Source organism: Colossoma macropomum, unplaced genomic scaffold (genome assembly GCF_904425465.1).
Source record: "Colossoma macropomum unplaced genomic scaffold, Colossoma_macropomum, whole genome shotgun sequence".
In the NCBI taxonomy this organism is placed as follows: Eukaryota; Metazoa; Chordata; class Actinopteri; order Characiformes; family Serrasalmidae; genus Colossoma; species Colossoma macropomum.
In genome coordinates this window covers 19,552,390-19,574,882 of record NW_023494790.1, presented here as the reverse complement: position 1 = coordinate 19,574,882, position 22,493 = coordinate 19,552,390, and the positions used below count along the sequence as shown (strand labels likewise).

The 22,493-nt window shown below is 40.9% G+C and overlaps 1 protein-coding gene across 3 annotated transcripts in view; it reads right to left on the bottom strand.

Moving 5' to 3' along the window:
• The window catches only part of LOC118809305 (cadherin-10), a 49,065-nt gene extending 28,287 nt beyond the window's left edge, over positions 1–20,778 (bottom strand). Inside the window, exons 1-3 of one of the 3 annotated variants that reach the window (XM_036572466.1) lie at positions 20,681–20,777; positions 20,327–20,556; positions 12,823–13,161 (exon numbers count right to left, since the gene is read on the bottom strand). In XM_036572466.1, the coding sequence (XP_036428359.1) occupies positions 12,823–13,020 (198 nt within the window). In that variant the 5' untranslated portion in view covers positions 13,021–13,161; positions 20,327–20,556; positions 20,681–20,777. Of the gene's footprint in view, positions 1–12,822; positions 13,162–20,326; positions 20,560–20,680 lie in introns of those variants that run through there. The other 2 variants (XM_036572468.1, XM_036572467.1) reach the window with 2 other exon arrangements.
• Between the last annotated feature and the right edge of the window lie 1,715 nt (positions 20,779–22,493).

Genomic DNA, 22,493 nt, shown 5'->3' with positions numbered 1-22,493 from the left:
CTACTCCGGGCCATTCAATCTCTGTACTCCCAGAGTGAGAGCTGTGTTCATATACTCGGCATTAAGTCGGACTCTTTCAGTGTTAGCATTGGACTCCGCCAGGGTTGTGCCCTGTCTCCACTCCTGTTTGTGATATTCATGGACAGTGTGTCAAGGCGTAGCCGTGGTCAGGAAGGCATTATGTGTGGAGGCCGAAGGGTGGCGTCTCTGCTATTTGCAGATGATGTTGTTCTTTTGGCTGGATCACATGGATGCCTCCAGCGTGCACTGGAGCAGTTTGCAGCTGAATGTGAAGCGGTTGGTATGCGGATCAGCACCTCCAAGTCTGAGTCCATGGTCTTAGCCCGGAAAAGGATGGCATGCCCACTCCAGGTAGGGGGAAAGGACTTGCCCCAGGTGGAGGAGTTTAAGTATCTCGGGGTCTTGTTCACGAGTGATGGGAAGAGGGATCGTGAGATCGACCGCAGGCTGGGACAGGCGGCAGCAGTAATGCGGTCGCTGTACCGGACTGTAGTGGTAAAGTGGTGTTTACCGGTCGGTCTACATCCCGACCCTCACCTATGGTCATGAGCTATGGGTAATGACCGAAAGAATGAGATCATGAATAAAAGCGGCGGAAATTAGCTTTCTTCGCAGGGTGGCGGGCTACACTCTTGATACGCACTTGATAGGGTGAGGAGCTCAGCCATCCGGGAGGAGCTCAGAGTAGAGGAGCCAGCTGAGGTGGTTCGGGCATCTGATCCGGATGCCCCCTGGACGCCTCCCGGTGGGGGTGTACCAGGCACGGCGTACCGGGACAAGACCCCGGGGTCAGCCTAGGACACGCTGGAGGGATTATATCTCCAGGTTGGCCTGGGAGCGGCTTGGGGTCCCCGGGAATGAGCTGGAGGAAGTTGCGGGGGACAGGGTCGTCTGGGATTCTCTGCTCTCCCAACTGCTACCGCGACCCTAGCTAGACTAAGCGGTTAACGATGATGATGATGATGATGATGATGAATAAATGCAACTACTTCCTGCTCACCTCTGCTCTAGAGTATGAATTCTACTGAAGTCATTTACTCTAGATTAGGAATCATTAGAAAATCCTTTGCTGGTAGTAAAGTTTCTGGGTAGGTATGTTTAATGCCAAAAGATCCTGTATATGAGCTCAGAAACATTTGTCCTGACCACAAATAATCGTTTTTTCAAAGAAAACTTTCTTTTTGCACCTGTCTCTTAGCAACAAGAGTAGTTGTGTACTTGCTTCCTCTCCAACTGATTGCAGTGCTTCTTATCCTGATTGAAGACGCTACCTGAAGAGGCCATCTCTGGAACTACACACGTCCCGTCGGACAGAAATAACCGATTGGTCCCGGGATCGTTATACAACACTGTTATCTGTTTTGTCATGAATATTTCACTAAAATCATTATAAAGCAACAAAATTAGTCATTGGACTATAAGAGGCAACAAAAAGAACATTGCTTCTATTATGTTAGTGGTTTGGGAAACATTGGAGGCCACAATTTCATGATTAGAGTAATTACAGCTGAATGCAGGCTATAATTGGATATAATTTTTTTTGGTCTGCTCTCGGTTATCAGGATTCAGATAATTTGAGTGGCTCATACTTCATTTTAAGGATTGCGTCACCACACACTATCAGTGTTTCCAATCGTGAAATTACATTAGGTGTCCATTATACATGAGCATTATACTGTGTAATCTACATAGTAGTGCATTACTCAAGTCTTTCATCTTGCATGTGCGTATTTTCTTTCTTCTGTAGGTGGCTAGGGTGAAACACATTTTCAGATGCATATTGTTAGCTTGCTAGATCAAGGATTAAGGGCATATAGAGCCATATTTTTTTAAAAAGAAACAACTGTGTCTTCCTTCTGCAAGTATGTGCTTTTATAGCAAGCGACATACTGTGTGTTGACTTGCTTAGACCTCCACTTACTGGAGGTCAGCATTCAATACTTTGTAGAACAATACATTGATTTTTACTAAGTCTGAATACCACTTTCTGACTTATCTGACTTGTTGTTCTTGCTGGTAGAGCAAAAAGGACTTTTTTCCATTGTTATAACAGAAAGCAAGATACTGGAGACATATTTACATGTTTGCAAAATTTTAAATGCTAAAACACTCCTGCCCTGTCCTTGTCTGAATTCTTGTATTTCCACCATCGGAAAATAGAACAGCTGCTTGAGACATCCTTTTATTCTGTGCCATCGCAGCAGGTGATGATGGAGTCAGGTTTGTAGAGGTTATGGCTGACTCATATGGAGGTCTTTCATTGTGTGTTTCAGTACGGGCAGAAACATTTTCTGTTTTTTGGTACAGGTAAAAACATTCGGTGCCTCTGTACAGGTGGAAACAGCCTGTGTGTTTCATTATGGGTTAGAAATGTTCTCTTGCATGTCAGTATGGCCAGAAATGCTCTGGTTGTGCTGACACTGAAACGACACAATTTAACCTAGGTTTGACTCATTCTCTAGATAAAGAAAAGCAATGCAACTAAATGGTTTTCTAGAGTAATAGCAGTGGGGAACCCTCAGGGCCTTCTAGGCCTTAAATGAGGGCCTAATGATTTTTATTAAATAAAAAAAAATTTTTGTAATTTTTTTTGTAATTTTTGGTTTATTTAAATTTGATAATATAATGCTAGTTGTATTTAAACCTTTACTTTTATACTCTTGTTATTGTAGTTATACTGTTGTTAAGTTTTGAATGAAATCGAATTAACATCCATTCAGCAGTTCTTGAAACATCCACTGGAAAATTGTGCAGTCAGTATTATTTTCCCTGGGGTATCTATATAGATACAGTCAATCAAGCTTTCCTGTTGTTACTGATTGCAAATATAAGTGCATTTCAGTCGGTTGTTAGAGATGGAAGTCAATGGCAGCTCAGTGTGAAGACTGTTTACTGAAGAACTCACTGTAAAACCGCTACATACATACTGGGGTGGTACCATCAAGTGTACATCTTAGTATCTTTAGTCAGGGAACATAATTGTACCATAATCCATTGTACCCACACACTTCAGGCTTTTTATTTTATTGTTCTGTTTTAAAACATTAGGTTATGAAAAGGTACAAACATGAACTTCTCACATCAGAAAAACTTATTTAAGGTTCACAATTAGACCTTAAAACTACTGTTGCACTTTTGAGGGTACATTTACACTGTTTGTACCTTGATGAACAAAAAATGTGCCTGCACAGTACCATTATTCCTAACATGGTATATGTTAACATGTCTGTTACAAACTTCAAATGTCTGGCCAAAAAAGTTCATGTGAATCATGTTAGCTTAACGGTAACATGCTACTAGAACCCCATAGGGGCCCTAGCAGAAATTAGCATTATTGTAAAACTGTTTTCCTGTTTTTGACTGAGTTTTAATCTTCATGGCCCCAGCTGAAGGCTGAGATCTAGTTACATTTAGCCACTGTGTACTAATAAATACTGAACAAGAAAACGCTTTCTCACACGCACACTTAAAAAAACTGTATTTCCAGTAGCCTGGATGTGATATCTCAAGGGCAGGATTGTAATTAACCTCCTCTGACCTGTCGAGCAAACCCAGATGATAAATCTTTTGATTGACTCAAAGGTCTAAACAAACAATAGCAGAAATTGTCAAGCAAAGAGGAAAAAGGGGTTGGGTTGACTGTCTGAGGTTTCAGCACACAGGCAGTAATGTATGCAAACATTAGCATGGAGCTCATTAGCATGTGGTTAATGAAATGTTTGTGCGCTCTATCTCACGGGTCCACGTTCTCCAGAGTGACAGAGAGAGAGAGAGGGCCACGACGTGCATGCCAGCCAAAGCAAGATATAAATAACTTCAGATAAAATCTAATTATTTTTCCACATATTTACAGATGACAACTTCAGACTCATACCAAGAACTGTAACGTGGGACGAACCAGTTTTCGAGCTTTCATTTGACATCCGGAGTTGCATTAAGTGTTTCCTTTTCAGATGATGTCTCACTGGGTTTATAGCAAAGTACAGGCATGTTTGCCTGCCACTGTATCTTTTGGAGCTTCCAGTATGAACACAGAAGATTGTGTTCTTGGAGACCCCCTGCCATGGCGTGTGCATGGCCCACCTGAGATTTAAACCTCACTTACTGTTATTGCTTTTACAGAGCACATCATCAGTACGAAATTATATTTTTTCCTGAACATAATTGAGGCCGTACGTTTTCTATAGCATATAGCTTAGGCTATTATTTCAAACAGAGTGCTCATAATTACAAAGTAAGAGATGTTTTCAATTGCAGATACCTTTGAGAACAAACAGTATATTGCACTAAAATACTAGAGAATCCGAGGGGGACAGCTGATGTGGTTTTTGATCAGGAGGAGCTGCTATAATAATGTAGATCCCATTTTCATCACAGCTATGTATAAAATCCCCTGACAGCACCATAATTAGACTTTCTGTGTCCTTTATTATGGAAAAATCCTCCAATTCAGCCTGGCTCTCTCAGATGTGAGCTTTAAATCCATAAGAAGACGTCTAAGACAAAGACACACAATGAAAGAAGATGACTGCATAAAGCTAACGCACACACAAGCGTCTCCAGGCTAATTGGTGTTTGACAGACAACAGAGTACACTGGCTTATGGGATCTATATAAAATAATTGTGTTAATCTCTGGAGTAAACATACACTTGAACAGCAATCGCTTGCATTGGTAGGTCATAAATATAAGGTGGGTTGTGGTCCTATTTACATACCCTAAAGAATGTAAAGTAGAAAAGACCATGAGCATTGCAGATATTGCTTGTTGCATGTCATTAGCAATTTAACAAGTTATTTATTTCTATTCCAGCTTTTATTTATGATTATTACATATGTATTATGCTAGCCAGAGTTAATGAAATCACTGAGACTCCAATCTTTGAGTACTGTCTTGCAACTGCTAATCTCGGTGATGGAATATGCTACTTTGCATGGCACAATGGCTCAAATCAAACATGACTTAAATCAAATTTGCCCATCTTTCACTTGATCAAATAGTGTGAATGACACAGTTGATGCAGTGCTGTGCAAAAGTCAGAGACCATCCTTTATTTGTTTCATTTTCGTTAAGTACAAGTTATTAATTATTTAGCACCAGTAAAAAGCAGAAAAAAACATTTAATATAAAACTACTCAGAAGCCTCAACAACTAAATATAGTGTTAATTTTTTTCATTATCAAATGTGTTCACAAGTTGCCTTTTACAGGTTCCATTCGTTTCAGGAGACTTGCTTTCAGTGTTTTAAAGTAGTATGTAGGGATATAATTTACAAATCTCCGAAGTTCAGTCTTAACCAAGTTCAGCTGGTTGCATTTTCTGCTTCTTATGATCGAAGCAGTCCCAAAAACATCCAGTGATGTTGAGGACCATTGCTATAGTAACACTAGCAGATTTTCTTCATTTTTGTCTTTTTGTTTCCTTTTCTCAGTAACAGCTTCTTAACAGCTACACATGCAGGAATGGGGTTTGTATTTTCTCTTACCTCTCTAAGATTTAAATGCTGTTTATCTGAGGGTGACAGTTTTGGTGGTCTGCCAGGTCTTGCATGGTTGTTAGGAGTCCTGTTTTCTCTGTGTCTTGTAATATTTTTTTGGAACTCATGTTTTTGAAACTTGAATTTTTCACTTTTTTCCTTTGACTTTCTTCCATATGCAAGTGGATTATCTTTTATCTAGTCTTCTAAGAAATATCTCCTGAAAAATGGAAAACTTGTACTTCAGGGTGTTTTGGCTGAAAATGGAAAAAATTCAGGGTGGTCTTTGACTTTTGCACAGTACTATATGCTCTACAAAGAGTTTGATATGTAACATACCTTATACTCTACAATGAGTTTAAGGTGTATAACATATTTTATGACAGGTTATCTTTGACTTGTATGTTGTACAAATGTGCTTGAACACAAGCCAGCCAATGTTAATGAAATGACTGAGATTCACTTCTTATTAGCAATCTTTGCATTCTGTATTGAGCTAATCACAGAGACATGCCATGTCTTTCCTTCTCAACAGGAGACGTATTTCATATTAGCTGTTCCTGATTAGTGCCCAAGTGCAGCTGCTGATACTACATTAGCGCAACATGATAAAATGCTTAAATCAAATGTGCCGTTTTCTTTTTCCTTTCTGATCAGATGTTTATGACAGTGTAGATATATGAATGTTGTTTAATTCAATATATGAATGGTTTTGCGAATCTAGCTGTTTGCTTTTAAAACTCAGAAGACGCTGCTAGATTCAGCATGTGTTGAATATGTGGGCAAAATAATGCAGATTGGTTTGACTACCTATCTAAATAAAACCTTTGACACTATCACTCTCTGATGTTCATCGGCATATGAGCTAAAAGCAAAACAATCCTTTATACACAGTATAACCTCTGTAGGCCTTGTACAGGGGTGAATGCCCTCTACAATTACATAAACAGCAGCGGCTATTTAATTGAATTCTCCCTCAACTACAGTTGGTCATTTATCTTTTTTATGGACTAATGCACTAAAATGGCTCTCGGGTATGTGCAGTCCCATGCACGTCAACCTCAACATGTACCATTACTGCAGTTACAGGCGCATTAGTAACAGGCCTAATTGATTGTAATCCCCTTTGTATTTTTCATTTCCGATGCTTCTGAATCACAATACTCCAGATGTTTCTTTTCCACAATGTAGCCAATGTTTTCCATTCGGCTGCTCTCCATGGCCTCAGCGGAGCACACTGGGTGTCCTAATTACCGCCCCCCCAACCACCACCACCAAAGGAAAAAGAAAGGTTCCTCGAGGGCTTTAGGGACAAATTAAAAGACATTTCAGAGTAAAATATCCCTCAGCCATGTGGCATCCATTTACAGTGACTCATGAAAAATATCATTGTTGTGTTTTTGGCCATTTGGATCCTCGTTCTAGGCCAGCCGCAGTCCCTCTGCTCATTTCTGAGACACTACAGGGAGAGCACAGCATGGCAAGGAATACTGATAGCGAACTCATTTGCTCGGTGAACACTTTTTGGCACAACACAGCGCCCTTTTTGGCCCGACACTGCACTCTCTGTGGCATTGGCAAACGTGAACAGATACCCTTTGTTCTATAGCTGGAATAATTATACGACAAAGGCAGAATGAGTGCTGCAAACACTAAAAAGCTCAACTGTGTGCCTCAAGATAAAGCATGGTGTAATATATAGAGTATGCCTGCATTTTGGAGGGAAGGCAGCAGCATTTTTTGAAGCATGTGCTTGATTATAATGAGCTGAGAGTTGGATTCAGAGAGATGGCAGCCAGGGTTTATGTCGTCCTCGGCTTTTCAGTTGCTTTTGCTAATTCGCGTAGCACAAAATTAGCCTTTGACTGCAGAGCAGCTTGAGGAATTAAATCCCTTGCACACACACAGAGGGATTGTCAGCAGAGCAAGGGAGAAATCATTGACAATTCTTGTCAGGTCGGTGGTGAACACTTGCTTAGTGCTGCACAGAGGAGATAGGAAAATAAGTGATGAGCCCAGAACGGATACAGAATAATTATTGGGCCCCCCCTCCCCAAATCATGTGTGTTTAAGTGCCAATGCACAGAGCCACAGTCACAGCAGGGGTTTTCTTTCTCTCTCTTTTGGGTAGGGTTGTTCTCTACAATTTGCACTGCCTTTTCTCTCTCTCTCTCTCTCTCTCTCTCTCTCTCTCTCCCTCCCTCCCTCTCTAAGTGTGTGTGTGTGTATATATATATATATATATATATACTTACGCAATATAAACTTGCAGTAAAATCTTGTCTTACATTAAAAATTACGAATAATTTGGGGATACAAAGTTCTGTTCTGGCAATGACACTACATTTCTATTCTTTCTACTTGCAGTGTACTTTACACTCTTCGCATGTTCATCCGTCCAGTGCGTATGGGCCTTTTTGAAAGAGCCATATACTGTCTTTTGTTTCACACAGCCTAGTTCTAGTTCCCAGTGCATTTTGTCTTGCGCAGAACATCTTGTTTGAAAGGTCCCTGAACATCAACAATTATCTCCACTCTACCACTTGTCATCTCTTCTCCTGTCCATGGACACTGATAGGGTATTTAGGTAGGGACTAACACTGCAAGCTCACTCTCCTTGCAAGATTGTCTGCAGAAGTGTCTGGAAAAATATTGGCAAGATTGCTTTCAATATGTGCACACTATGCTTTTTGCTTAACAGTTGTGCATGACAGTATATCTCTGTTTCACAGATGGTGCGGTGTATTACAGAAACAGACATTTTAGCCTTGTCTGTAATTGACACATTATTCCAGGTGATTGTGTAGTCTGATGTACATAATTGTATTGCTGTGGCATTTTGTAATCAAGGCACTGAAGCTCAAGTCACTCCATTAGCTTGTGTACAATTGTTTACCTAAATCATGTATCATCAACCAGACAATTAGCTAATGAGTAGTAACAGGTGTCTAGAATGCATGAGAAGAGAGTGTCTATATGTACTGCAAATGGAGCTCTGTTTGAATATATGAATGTGACTGAAGCAAATGCCTCAATCCATGTGAAGCCTAAACTGTAATGTGCAGCTCATTTGTTCTGTTTTGACTGAAGGGACAGGCTTGCCAAAATGAAAAATTTAACCATTGTAACACGGTAGTCTCGAGTGAGATTTTCTGGCCTGACCCAAACCCCCTCACCAGTCCCCCTCCCCTCGTTGATATATCTACGTGGGAAGACCTTTTGATAAACTACAACTGCTTTGGGGTAGAATTTTTTGGGGTCAGACTATTGTGTTGTTCCCTCTCCAGCTGGTAAATACAGAAGAAAGCGTTACTGCTAGAAGGCCGAATAACTTGTTGCAGCTGTATAACTGTGGTAACTGTTAGGACGTTATGTTTGTGCTTGTCAGTTTTCCTGCAGTGATTCACAGTCATTACAGCAAGGCTGTTCTATAATGAGCCTTTCATCGTAGAAAAACCTTCAGTCTGATGGACCGAAACGTTTTCTGCATTTGAAATTATTTTTTAGCATGTTGTTCAGATAGTAATTCGCTGATTTAACTGTAGTTGTAAGCTAATCTGGCTGAAGTTTTAGTAAGTTACATTTTACATCCTTGTAGAAGTTAATAAAACTTCAGGTGGATTAGCTATTATGCTACCTAGCTAGCATACTTTATATAAAAACTGTCTCAAATTGTTTTGCCTTTTTCCTCTTAAACACTGCATTTTGTGCATGTAGTGCTTCAGTTTTGTTCTTCAGACTTTTATCTGTAATTAACCTGACAGGTTTTTCGTAGCAGTTTACTTTTGTACCATACAAGGCCTGCAGCTAATAATGAAACTAAACCAAAACTCTATACTAAAGACTCAAGACTCAACTCGGACTTTCATGAAGCAACAGGTCTGCTCTCTAGTAGTCTTCTAGTTTTGAATGCTGGATGTAAGGTTACCTCATTTTTCTGTGGCTTATTATTGTTCTTTTGAATAGACATTAACCACTTTTTGCAAAGTTCAACATATTTTTTCTAGAAAATGATTAAAAACGCTCTTTCCTGCATTTCACAGATGCTCTAATTCAAAAAGAGATAACAGTAATTTAATCATCTTGCTAGTGAATCCCATTGTCACATTGTTCAAGGTCATAATGTTGACCAATGTCCTCGCCTATCACTCTGGCTTTAGGATTTGCGTCTGCATTTTCCACATCCAGATATAATGCGCTCCACAGGGATTGTTCAGTTGAATTGTGACATAGATAAAGATGTTATGTTGTTGCTTTGTTGATCAACTACTGAGGTAAAAGACTTTAATTCTAGCTTGGCTGTATTTATTAGCCTATAGCTCGGTGGCTAGGCTAGCAGTCAGGGTAGGTTGAGCACTGCAGGGATTCTTAATCCTTGTATGACATACTTTTGTAACGTATGCTGGCTTTTGAAGTGAGAGAATGTTGAAGTATAAACACTTGACAATGATGTAAAATCATGGATTCTGTCAAACCGATGAGGTGGATGGACACGATGTTGACCTACAGGCAGAACACAACAAATAACATCTTGCGCTGTAATTTTAGACCTGAATGTCCCTTCAAGCCTCAGTCACTGGGCATTAGATGTTTGGGAATTCCCTCCCACTTTTTGCTGACGTTTTATCTAAATAGAATCAAGTCTGCATTTGAACTTTACTCTGATTAACATCCATCAAGTAGTTGAGTTTTATCTTTTTGTTTATAGTAAACCTATTATAAGTTGAAACTGGATTCAAATTGTAGCACGTTTAGTGACTTACATTCGTCTTGACCAAGACATGTTGGGCCACGTTAATATGAGTTTGTAATCCATGCATAGTAAACCTTAAAAACCATGCATATAGTTAGCAGTTCCTTTTCCTCACCAGTGCTTTAATAGCACAGTCTCCACTATTCAGTAGACCAATTACTGATGAGATGACTTATTATTATTATTATTATTATTATTATTATTATTATTTCCCAAACAGGCTATAGAGAAGTCAAGTGTGCAAGATCAGGAAGGGGCTTGTAAGGAGGGGTTGAACGAGGGCAAAGGGAAGAAGGGAGAGTATGAGGTTGTTTACTTACCCAGTGAATCACAGGGCTCTGGAAGGTTAATAGGATTTTGTTCACATCAATAGTGCTGATGGAACAGCGCGTGAGCTACTGCCCTCGCATCAAACTGCAGCCACAAAAGGCAGCAGATTGCATGCCGAGCACTAGCACTTCTGAGCGTCTTGCTACTCACCAGGGCCAGGGTGCTTATGTACTTCCACTGACTAATGGCAATCTAGTGCCAAGTGCGTGTTTAGCAAAAAGGTGCTGGAGATTTGCTGTTTTGCTGTATGGTGGACAGCAGTGTATGTGTCCCCTGTGTATCAGTATCCTTTTGTTGACCTCAATATCTTTGATGACCCCTAGTAGATTCCAGGATATGTTTTGTGCACTATGCTAGAGTAGGTGTCAAACTGATGAATTTAACAGGATTTATACTATGAATAATCAGGGATTTAAACACCACAATGGTCTTTATGATTATTTCTTCTGCCAGAATGTTGTTTTCCATGGGTTTCATAATGCACAGCAAATGCACCTAAAGGAACTGTGACGCACGAAGTGTCTTGTTTTGTTTGGTGTATTTTTCTTGGTATATTTATGGATTTTTGTCTGTTCTTTTACTGATATAGGAATAAATCCACTGTGTGGAATTTAGTATGACAGGACAGTAGCGGAGGCCTTGATTGGACAGAAATAAATATGGCCTCCCGCAGGACTGGGCAACGGCTGCTGAATTATCTTTATGAGAAGGACCATCAATGGCTTTGATGGCTTCTTGCTGGGCTTTTAAGTGCCTATTCATCGGGCAGTACACAGGCTCCCACACACACACACACACACACACACACTCATGCCCTCACACACACTGATAGAAACTGATGGAATTAACGATATAGCAGCTCCTCAGAATCCTCCTTGAAACAGCATGTGGGTGTTTTTTTTTCTCCCCTTCTGCCTTCTCCAGTATTTATGGCGGCCCCATGTCTTTTTGGCACTTTAATTGGGAATGAGATTGGACAGTGGGCGAGACTGGGGCCAAACGCATGTGATTGCTGTCATGCCAGAGAAACTTGCCAGCTAGAGAGAGAGAGAGAGAGAGAGAGAGAGAGAGAGAGACAGACAGCGAGAGAGAAAGAAAGAACAGAAGCATCAAAGCACTGGGAAGAAGGCCAGGCCACTGCTGAGTCTAACACTTCCTCTACTGATGGACTCGTCCCAGTCAGCACTGCTTTGCTGCTTCATCACATAAACACAATGCTACGGATGGAAGCGTTTCATTCTTGTTTTTGTTTTTGTTTTTTTGCCCTTCTTTTTGATTGATTTATTGTTTTCTTTCGCACTTTTATTTGCTTTCTTCTCTGTCGCTGCACTCTGAAGCATGTTTCCTTTTTACCCAGTGATCTGCTCATTCGCACTTTACAGATTTGAGAAGAAGCGATGCTATCAGGCTGCTCTCGCAGTCTCAGGCCCCCTCTCCGCCCCAAAGCCCCACTCATGACACTTGTTTACTTGGGGAGAGATGAAGGGAGTGATGAAAGCGAGCTTCCTCAACAGAAAATTGGCTGCCGACAGTCGCCCTGATTTCCCCCTCCCCCTCAGGAGTGTAACTGCTGCTCTCTAAATTACGGCTGTCTCAGAGCTTGGCGCTAATGCTGGTGGCTTGACAAGCACTTCGCTCTGATCTGATGCCATGCGGGCTGTGAAGAACACTTCCGCTATTGTGATTTTTATCGCAGTGCAGCCTGCTGCCAGGCACACCTTTTCAGTCAATGTGGAATGCAGGGAGTTCACACTGTGGCATGCAGGGCTGCGACTTTCTCTGCTGTGTTAAAAAGTCCGTTCAGGGGTCTTTCACTTATGTCTGCTGTTTCTCAAGGTTTATTCGCACCTACTCTGTACTGGGATATGAGGTTTGTAGTGAATATTGCTTTTATGTTGATGTGATGGTGTTAGAGCCCCCTGTGAGTTATTTCTCCTGCTCACATGTCTGCTTGTAGAACAAAGGAGGTCATATTTGTTCTCTAAAATATCAGTGTGCCTGCTCTGTTTTGCTGCTATTTTGGTATCCTGCTTCTACAGCCCCTTAACTGCAGGTTTCATTTTTTTTTTCTTTCTTTCTCTCCCTAGTTCTGGAACATGGTGATGGATGGGCAACGCTTTGCGAACCAGTTCTCCTGCACTGACACTGAATAACCTCATGTATGTTTTATTTGTCTTCCCTTAGGATCGTTCTCCTTATGGCTTCCTTACTGCATTAATCGCTTTCAAAACGTAGTCCTTACCTTGCCTACATATTGCTTTCCGCTTCCAGTCCACTCCTCCAAGAGAAAGAAACTATTCCACATCCAGCCGCGTTTAGTGCGGTGAAGTGTCCGTCCATCCCTTTCGGCCGCACTAATTCCAGGCACAGGGCGGATCAGGGCGGAGCTCCACTCCGGAATGGACAACAGCAGGAGCAAAGCGAGCTGATTGGTTATCATTGTATCCAATCACTCCTGGAGAGTCCTTGATAAGGAATCAATTAAGGAATTGAGTGTTGTATGAGAGATACAGCTGAATGCAAATGGCGACAGAATGGGACATCTTATCCTCAGTCTCCTTTTCTCCTCTCGTCTTCAGGCCTGGGAGAAGACAAGAAAAGATTGATGAGGCACAAAGTTAAGCATAATGCTACATTTTGTTCCCCCCTTGAAGTCAGCCTGAGATAACAGTAATTGAATAACCCCAAGCTGACGCAGCAGATCAGTCAGAAGAAGCAGGTAAACAAAGTTACAAGCTGTGTCAAACTGAACGGCCATTTGCATTAATGAGTGACCTGTACTTGGACTACTTATTCAGCACTAAGCTTACTTAAACCTTCATTTACTCCTTCCCTAAAGGTTCAGTGTACACAGCAGTAGATGAAAAGTCTACAGCAAACTGTAGTGCTCTGGCCAAACATCTAATTACGTGCTCCTCTGTGGTAAACAATAGACAGAGCAGACGGCTTAGCTAGACCTGTAATGGCTCAATGAAGCACAGTGTCCTCCAGGACCACTCTTGATAGGTAATTTAGGCAGCGCATACATAATTTATGGGTTTTTGGCACTTAATCCTAATAAATCTTCCTTCCCTCATTCCATGGGAGCCCAGTTTCAAGGAAAATGCAGAAGGCCAAAGTGCCAAGCCAGCATGACAGGCATTTATTACCCAATGTATCTCTAGGGGGATCGCGAGCAAATGAGGAGCAGATTCATAATATTTTGTCGTTCTTGTTCACCGATCTGAATCAACAAGAGAAAGAGGGGAGGATAAAAAGGCAGAATGTCATTGGAGGCATTTAGAAGAACAAAGCCATTCGTCTTTTTTTTGTCTATGAACAAATTAGCACTATGGTTCCATTCGACGTGACTGAAGCAGTGCATGTAAAAGGACATTATCTTATGAGTGCGAGGGAAATAATTTAGTTAATGAGATACAGATGAAACTGGGCATTATTCACAAGGCAGTGGTTTGAAAGTGTGCCGACTGCTGTAATTTGTGGAATCACTGACTTTGCTGATGTCGGTAATGAATTCACGCAGGCCCAGCATGGGAAGGCCTCAGTGGGCCTCAGACATACGGTTCTTGCATCTCAGGGTTAGAGATCCGGGAAAAACGTTGACACTCAGAACCTCTGTAGCGGTCTTCATGAATAAAACATGACTTAAACATAAAATAATGGTCAAGATTTCATATATGGTGCTGCCGATATACCTAGAATGAGGTATAAAGTCAGTGTACATGTGCATGGCTTGTGCTCTATTCATTGCTCATACAGTCACACCGATGAGGACATATCCAGGAAGGAAATGCAATGTAAAGCTACCTTCTAGGGGTCTGTTTAAGCTTATTCTCTGACCTTGGTAGATATACAGTAGGTTTAATACAGACTCACTTTCCTTAGTGCCAACATTATATTGAGCTGGACGTCCATCCATCATGTGGAGTGACCACCCTTGAGGTTTGATGGATTTGATGGGTTCCATGACAAGTACTACACCCACGATCATACCTCAAGGACATTTACGGGTGTAAATGTAATCCATCATTCAACACTTCAGTTCTCTTATTCCTGAATGTGTGTGAGTGTATGTTTGTGCCCTCCAAAAACACTTATTTTTAGACATAATCAGTGCACATCATTGCTGTACTCTGCAGTATAAAGGTTCCAAGCCTTATATTAATGTTAGCCCAGCGTCCTGCATATATAAAGCAGTCTGCAGTATAAAGATTCCATGCCCTGTGTTAATGTTAAGCTGTCCCAGACATATGAAGCTCTGCTTACTTAAGCATGGTGACACTGAGATATCACAGTGTGCATCACACATGCTGTCTGAGAGGCTTTGGAGCAGTCGTCTTAAGAAAAAGTGCTGCGCACGTAACCAGTTCTGCTGAGAAAGTGTTGACATTGCTGTCATGTAATGTGACTGTTTAGAGGATGTGGTTTGTGGAAGGGTCCAGATAGGAGATTATGTGGTTGTGTGGAGATTGGCTGACTCACAGGATGCCAATAAGCCATAAGCTGATAAAGTTTTCTCTTTTTTTTTTTCTCTTTCCTTTTTTCTTCTTATTGGCCTCACTCAGAGTTGAGCTCTGCCACAGCGATGACAAGCGCATTTTGGAAAAACCGCGGAAAACGTTTGCGGCAATTAAAGCATGGCGATTCTTGTGATTGCATTTTCTAATTATCATTCAAGGCTGTCCTTGAGTTTTAATAGCATTCTGGATATTAATCTTTGATGCAGCATGCCTATTAAGCATTAAACCAGCGTATCTTTTTAAAATTCCACTTACTGCCCCATGAAGGGGGGTGGGGAGGCCTGCAAAAGGAAAAAAAAAAATTCTTACCAGATGTTCGGGACTTTCGCTTAATTATCTCAACTTGATTAGTGTATTAAAAGTCCACAGCGTATTAAAAAGTTGTTTATGAAGAAAGGCGTTAGTGTGGGAGGATTTCACTGTAGCCTCATATGGAAAATAATAATAATATTAAGAGCTGGAGAAGGAAGGAAAGATTCTGATTTGTAGCCTGACTTGTCCCATTATCCAGGCTTATGTGGTGGACGAGTAGGTTTGTGTGTGTGCAAACATGCATGGATAGAGCACTGCTTGGTAATTTTGCCTTAATGAGGATGTAAGAGGAATGCACTGTATTTTGGTGTTTCGCTGGCCAAACCAGCTGCACTGTCATTGGGAGTTGGGAGTTTGTCTTTTGTGGAAAGATTTGCTGCACTGGCACACCAAACTAGACTAAGCCAAAAAGTCTAATAGCAGGAGAAAAACACAATGCGTATATACACACAGGTTTGTTTTAATGCAGTATCGGGGACTTAAGGTCATACATTTCAATATGTATAATATACTTTCAAGTACCCAGTAACATTAATTTGCCCTGTGTATTGTGTATATGTAACTATGTGATACTGTGCAAAAGTTAGAGACCGTGCTTCATTTATATCATTTCTGGTCAAGGCAAAGTACAATTATTCATTTTTAGGAGATATTTCGAAGTAGATTAGACATAATCCACCTGCATAAGGAAAGGAAAATGTAAAATGAAAATAAGTGAAAAAACAGGAGTTTCCAAAACTTGAGTTGAAAAAATTATTAAATGATACAAAATGGAGACTCCTAACAACTGTGGAAGACCTGTTGACCACCAAAACTGTCACCATCAGATAAACAGTACTTAAAGCTTAAAGAGAGAGGAGAAAATCAAGCTCCGCTCTTGCTTCAGGTCTGAAAAATCCACAAGAGTTTTTGTCCATCCTTCCACTGTGAGAGGTTAACGCTACGAGTCTGAAAGGATGTGTAACTGTCTGTCAGAAAGCTGCCACTGAGAACAGAAAATAGACAAATAAAGAAGAATATTTTCAGATCAAAGAAGGAAGCTGCTGGTGTTTGCAGAACAATGCATTGGCCACCCCAGAGTCCAGACCTCCACCATCACTGAATGTGTTTGGGATTATTTGGATTGTGAGAAGCACAAAATGCAACCAAGTTCTAAGACTGGACTTGGAGGTGTGGAAAAATATTCCTGCAAATTTCTTTGAAAAACTAAAATTAATTCTCCTGAAAAGAGGCACAGGGTGGACACACTAATACTGAAAATTGTGATATATTTTACGGTGGAGACTTCTGTATAATTTTCTGTTAGTGTTTTCTGCCTTTTTTCCTGACACTAAAGAATGATTTACATTAGTTGATGATTGATTGCATTTAATGGTGGGTTTGATTGGAAAATTAAATAAATGCAGGGTGGTCTCTTACATCTGCACAGTGCAGTATGTAACTTCCCATTTGTATTAATGTCATATGTATCATACATATGTATCTACCTATATGTAATAATAAGCAGATCTAAACCTAATCTGAACAAAAAAGAAATGAAATGTCTAGCTTTTGTAGGAAAGCACTTTACAACATGTTATAGTCCTGTTTTCCTTGGTTTTCATACAATTCTAGACGTTTCTTGTGCTGAAAATGTATGAAAACCAGCACACTCAGACACAGAGTGGGTAGTAAGTTGGGGGAGTTCAGCGGCTGCTCGCTGGCTAGCAAGACTCTGTCTTTGTAATTGCACTAGTCCTGTCTGCGAGGTACTGCTCTATTTCTCCAGGGACTTATAAAATCAGTCTGGAGCAGTAGCCTCTACTGGGAATACATTTCCCATAGTCCAGCACAGCCTCGTTTGCTCAACCCCATCTACTCTCTCCCGCTCTTTCTCTCAGAATTCCCCCTTTAGACTGCCCCAGACATGGATCATTTAGGGGATCTGGGCTAGTTCTGTCCATGCCTGGCTCGCAGCTGACTGATGGTTGTAGGCATATGTGGGCTAGCACTGTCTGTGGCCGCACATTCATTTTACACATTGCCTTTGGAGGAAAGTTTTTTTTTTTCTTTCTTTCTTTTTTTCCCCCTTTTTTCCTTCTTCTTGTCTACCTTCCCTATGACCTTGACGTCTCAAACACGGAGGATGGAAAATGGATTTGAAGCTCTGATGGGATTGAGTGGTGAGGCGGATTGAGGAATGGAGAGGGAAGGAACGCAAGGAAGAGAGGGAAGTTGTATACTAGCAAAACATATATTGGATGAGCTGCAGACTGCATACGGCATAAAAGATTGAAACACTGCCTGAAGTCTTTCAGATAAACCTCCGTGATATCTCTGAGCACACCTGCACTGTGCCCAGAGCGGTCGGACCCAGCGGATTACGAGAGCTGGAATGTTTGATCGAGTACAAAATATACTACAACTGACCCAATACACCTCCACATTTATCTAGATAACGTGCCAGCCTGTTGAAGCACAAGTGTGTGTGGTAGAGAGAGGGAGAGAGAGAAAAAGAAAGTGTGTATGGTGATGATGGTCTAAAACGAGCAGGAGTTCTATAGGTAAGGATGCCTGGCTGTGCGCAGTAGTGAAATGTTCAACCACTTGGTGGAGCTCACCATCTCTCATACAGAGTTACAGAGCACCACAGTTATGTTCCCCTCTTTCTCTGTCGCCCTCTCTCTCTGCCTCTTTTTATGCTGCTGTTTTCTTTTTTTCTTCAAATGTTAATTATAAAGTGTAAATGATAATTGCATTGAAGGGACACTGATTAGGATGCACTTTCTCGCAAGAGGCTTTTTGATATTTCTGCTTCCTTCACTGATGACACTTCGATTGAAATCTTTTTAAAATGACAGTGACTCTCAACAAAGGTTAGCACAAATGCACAAATTCAATCAAACCAAAACAAATCTCTTGAACATTTAACCAGTCTAGAAGGTCAGTAGCAGATGTCACAGGTATGTTTACTACTGATTGTTTTGTGTTATGTGTGCACGTGTGCCTCTGATAGTAAAAGAGGTGTAATAGCTCATTCGACTTTAGAAAAGGTAAAGCGAGGCTATTACACTTGACAGTGATGCGTTTCACACATTTGTATGGTAATTTGTTTTGGGGGATAATGACTGACTATGGTGAGTGCGTGAAAATATCATGAGGAATAACAGAAGAAAGTATCATTCATATTTTTATATATGTATGTATGTATATATATATATATATGTGTGTGTGTGTGTGTGTGTGTGTGTGTGTGTGTGTGTGTGTGTGTGTGTGTGAGTGAATGTATGTTTAGGGATGCACCAATATAAGAATTATGGGCCGATCCAATATTTTTCTGTATGTATCTGCTAATATAAAACATTTCTAAAATGTAGAAATATAGACTAAATCTGTTTGCATTAGCTTTACAGAACAATGAAACACTTATTTCTGTAGAATTATAAATGCCATAAAATAATTAAAATGCAGAGATTCTAGCACAGCAGCCCGTCCTCACCTAAACATTCTACTCTTCTGGACCTCAGTAAATGCATAATCAGATATTAGTTTGAAATCGATTACATCAAAACATCTGTCTCACATTTTATTTGTAAGCAGATATCTATCTATCTATCTATCTATTATATATATATATATATATATATATATATATATATACACTGTCTCATATATATATATATATATATATATATATATATATATATATATATATATGTATGTGTGTGTGTGTGTGTATATATATATATATATATATATATGTATGTGTGTGTGTGTGTGTGTGTGTGTGTGTGTGTATATATATATATATATATATAACATACATTTTTAAACTCAGTGTTTTGTGATTTTTGTCTTATGATTCTGTTTGAGTGGTTTTAATATTTCTTAAATCGTAAATGCATAATAAAACAGATGTATTAAGATGCTACTCCAAAGCTTATACCTGCTCCCTCCCTCCATCTCTCTCTCTCTCTCTCTCTCTCTCTCTCTCTCTCTCTCTCTCTCTCTCTCTCTCTCTGTCTGTCTCTATGTCTCTCTCTCTCTCTTTTTGTCTCTCTCTCTTTTTTTGTCTCTCTCTCTTTCTCTTTCCCTCTCTCTCTCTCTCTCTCTCTCTCTCTCTCTCTCTCTCTCTCTCTGTCATTCACTCATTCTCACTCTCTCACGTACAGCATTTATTATCTGACCTGAGGCCAGGCAGTGAAACAGTGGACAGATGACACACCGGTTGCAGTAATAATCGGCTTACTGGAATCACACGAAAGCATTTGTGTAATTGGAGAATTCCTATCAGAACGATTCTTAGAGAACGCCACTGAAGCAAGTAAAATTTCTGTTATCAGCCTGTGTCAAGCCGTTTGAAGTTCTCTGACTGATTTTAAGGAAATTCAAAACCTTTCAAAGCATGCACATTTGCATTTCTTCCCTCGATTTCAAGGCTGTCTTCAAGGACATTAAGTCAACTCAATCAAAAGTTAAAATGTGCAAAGTGTAAAAAAGGAACATGGACATTTGCATATGAATATAAATCAAATATTATGCAAATTCAGCCGTGTCCAGTGGGGAAGTGGTGAGAGATTTCCCGCAGGTGTAGGAATAACAACTGCAACACCTTTCTCTGCAGACTGCCCATGCAAGTTCGACAACACAGACGTGCATCAAGCGAATGACTCTAATTTTATCTCATTCATTTCTGGATCAGTTTCACTTTAAAAAGCCTGGTCAGTGCCACCTGTACCAGCCCAGTTAGACATTTCTAAACTCTAAATGCTTTCCAAACCTTAAAATTAGGTTACAAGACAGTGGAAAGAGACTTTATAGATGTAAACCAAGAACATGCACTAATCAGGACTCACTCATATTCCATCTTCATCACAGAATTTCTCAGTAAAACTCTCTTCCCAACACATCAAATATAATTATTTATCCACTCACATTCTTGTCTTGTGCTTCGATGAGGTTTCTCTCAGTTGCTTCAGATCCTTCTTTAGCAAAACTTTAATCAAATATTTCCCCCCTGGTTTAACGTGATGTATATCTCCACAGCAACTACGGAAGTCCTGGTCTACAGGGCACATCTGTCTTAATGATAACCTTTAGATTCGGCGGACGCGGGAGGAATTACGTACATGACTGCCCTCTTTCAGGAAGCTCCTATCATCCGCCTGAGAGCGAGAGAGAGTGAGAGAGCGAGTGCGAGAGAGAATGAAAGGGGAGGAGGGATGGAGAGAGAGAGAGAGTGAGTGAGAGAGAAAGAAAGGGAGGGAGAGAGAGCGAGAGAGGTTTTACCTTCAGTTTTCATGCTCCGCTGCTGATCTATGCGTTAGCAGGCATGCTGCTGTGTCCCTCTTTAGCAAAGCCAAGCACTCTCCGCTCTGTCACCTTTACATCCCCAGCCTGAGTACGCGCTGCGTGTGTGTGTGTGTGGATGGGTGCATGAGGGCGAGAGAGAGAGAGAGAGAGAGAGAGACTCTTTCCTTCTCTTTCCAGTGTTTGTCCCTCGGTGTCACCACCTCATCATTGCTTGCTCTCTTTAGCTCTGCTTGTTCATTGTTGCTTTTCTTTTTCTTTTCACATTTGCTTTGTCATTTGCCACTTTTTTGTCTCTTTTTACTGACATTTTTACTGACATTTTGCTACTCTTTGTATGTGCTTACTTTGCTTGGTGAGTCTCTCGCTCACTCACTGTCTATCTTTTTCATATTTGTTTTTTTCTGACACTTTGCCTCTTTGCCACTCTTATGCATTCTTTCCTCTCTCTCTCTCTCTCTCTCTCTCTCTCTCTCTCTCTCTCTCTCTCTCTTGCTGTCAGGGAGAAAGAGTGAGCGAGAGAGGGAGAGCGGACTCAGCTCATGATTGGCTGCCACTCAGAAGTCCCCAGTAAAAGATGGCAGGAAAAAAAGAGAGAGAACGAGAGAGAGAGAAGAAGAAGAAAGAGGAGGGGTTAGGAGAGCCTTTAGTCCCCTGGAGCTGCGGTTTTGACTTAGCTTTGCCACAGAGCTCAGTGGGGGTGAAAGGATACATAAAGACCGGCACTAGGAGGTTAGGATAGAAACAGCAAAGGAGAGACAGACAGACAGACAGAAAGAGAGAAAGAGCAAGGGTGGGGGGGCAGAGAATAAAGGAGAGGGGAAGGAGAAGGGGACAAAGGAAAGCACACAAGCAATAGATGGCAGTAACGATCCATTGCTAAAAGGCATTCCATGATGGATGGACCCGTTGATGCTTGATGTCTAAAGCAATCTAAGCCCAATCTAATCCACCTTCAATGACAGCAGGATGAAGGAGAAAGAGCCCATAAGATGTAAATCAGCAGCAGGAGAGAAAGGAGTGAGCCCGAGGAACGATCAGGGCTCACTCTGGCCTGATCTTTGGAAGTTGGCTCTTTTTTTTGAGGACAGAGTTACGGCATTGTGTTAAAGTCGGCTTGATGCCGTCATTACCGTCTCCCCTTACCTCCACGTACGAATACATCACAGCCTACAGCAACAAGAGAAAGTGGTGTAACTTTCATGTTTTAGCCTGGAGGTACATCAGCATCCAAGAGCATAACAAAGCGCCGAGCCATCTGATGCTTTTGGTGTACTTTAGGTATATAATTAAATAAAAGATTAAGAGAATACGAGCAAGTTTGTAAGAGAGGGAGAGTAATGTGATCATGATCTAAAATGAGGAGTAATTCTGGAATGATGAACGTACCACAGCCGTGATACGAGGTCTCTATGAATATTTTATCAGCAGAGTCACTGGTGACTGGTTGCCCCTAACGTTTTTATCCATGCGTATCAGGGAGAATGGATTTACTGTGCCTGCCCTATCTGAAAATTATCCAACTAAATTAACAAATTAGCAGATAAGAATGAATGAATGAGTGAGGGAAGATTCCTCAATGCAAAGTAATGCAGAGTCTAATTAACTTTGCCTGTGGCTTTCTGTTTTGGCAAATCTTTATCCTCCACAGTTTACACAGAGTGTGTGTCTGCGTTTGTGTGCGTATGTGTAACTCTTTGTGGGGACCAAATATCCCCAGGAAGATGGAAGGCCTGAAATTTTTGTTGTTGTGGGATTATTTGGCTGGTTCCTGCGATGAAAATTGCAAATG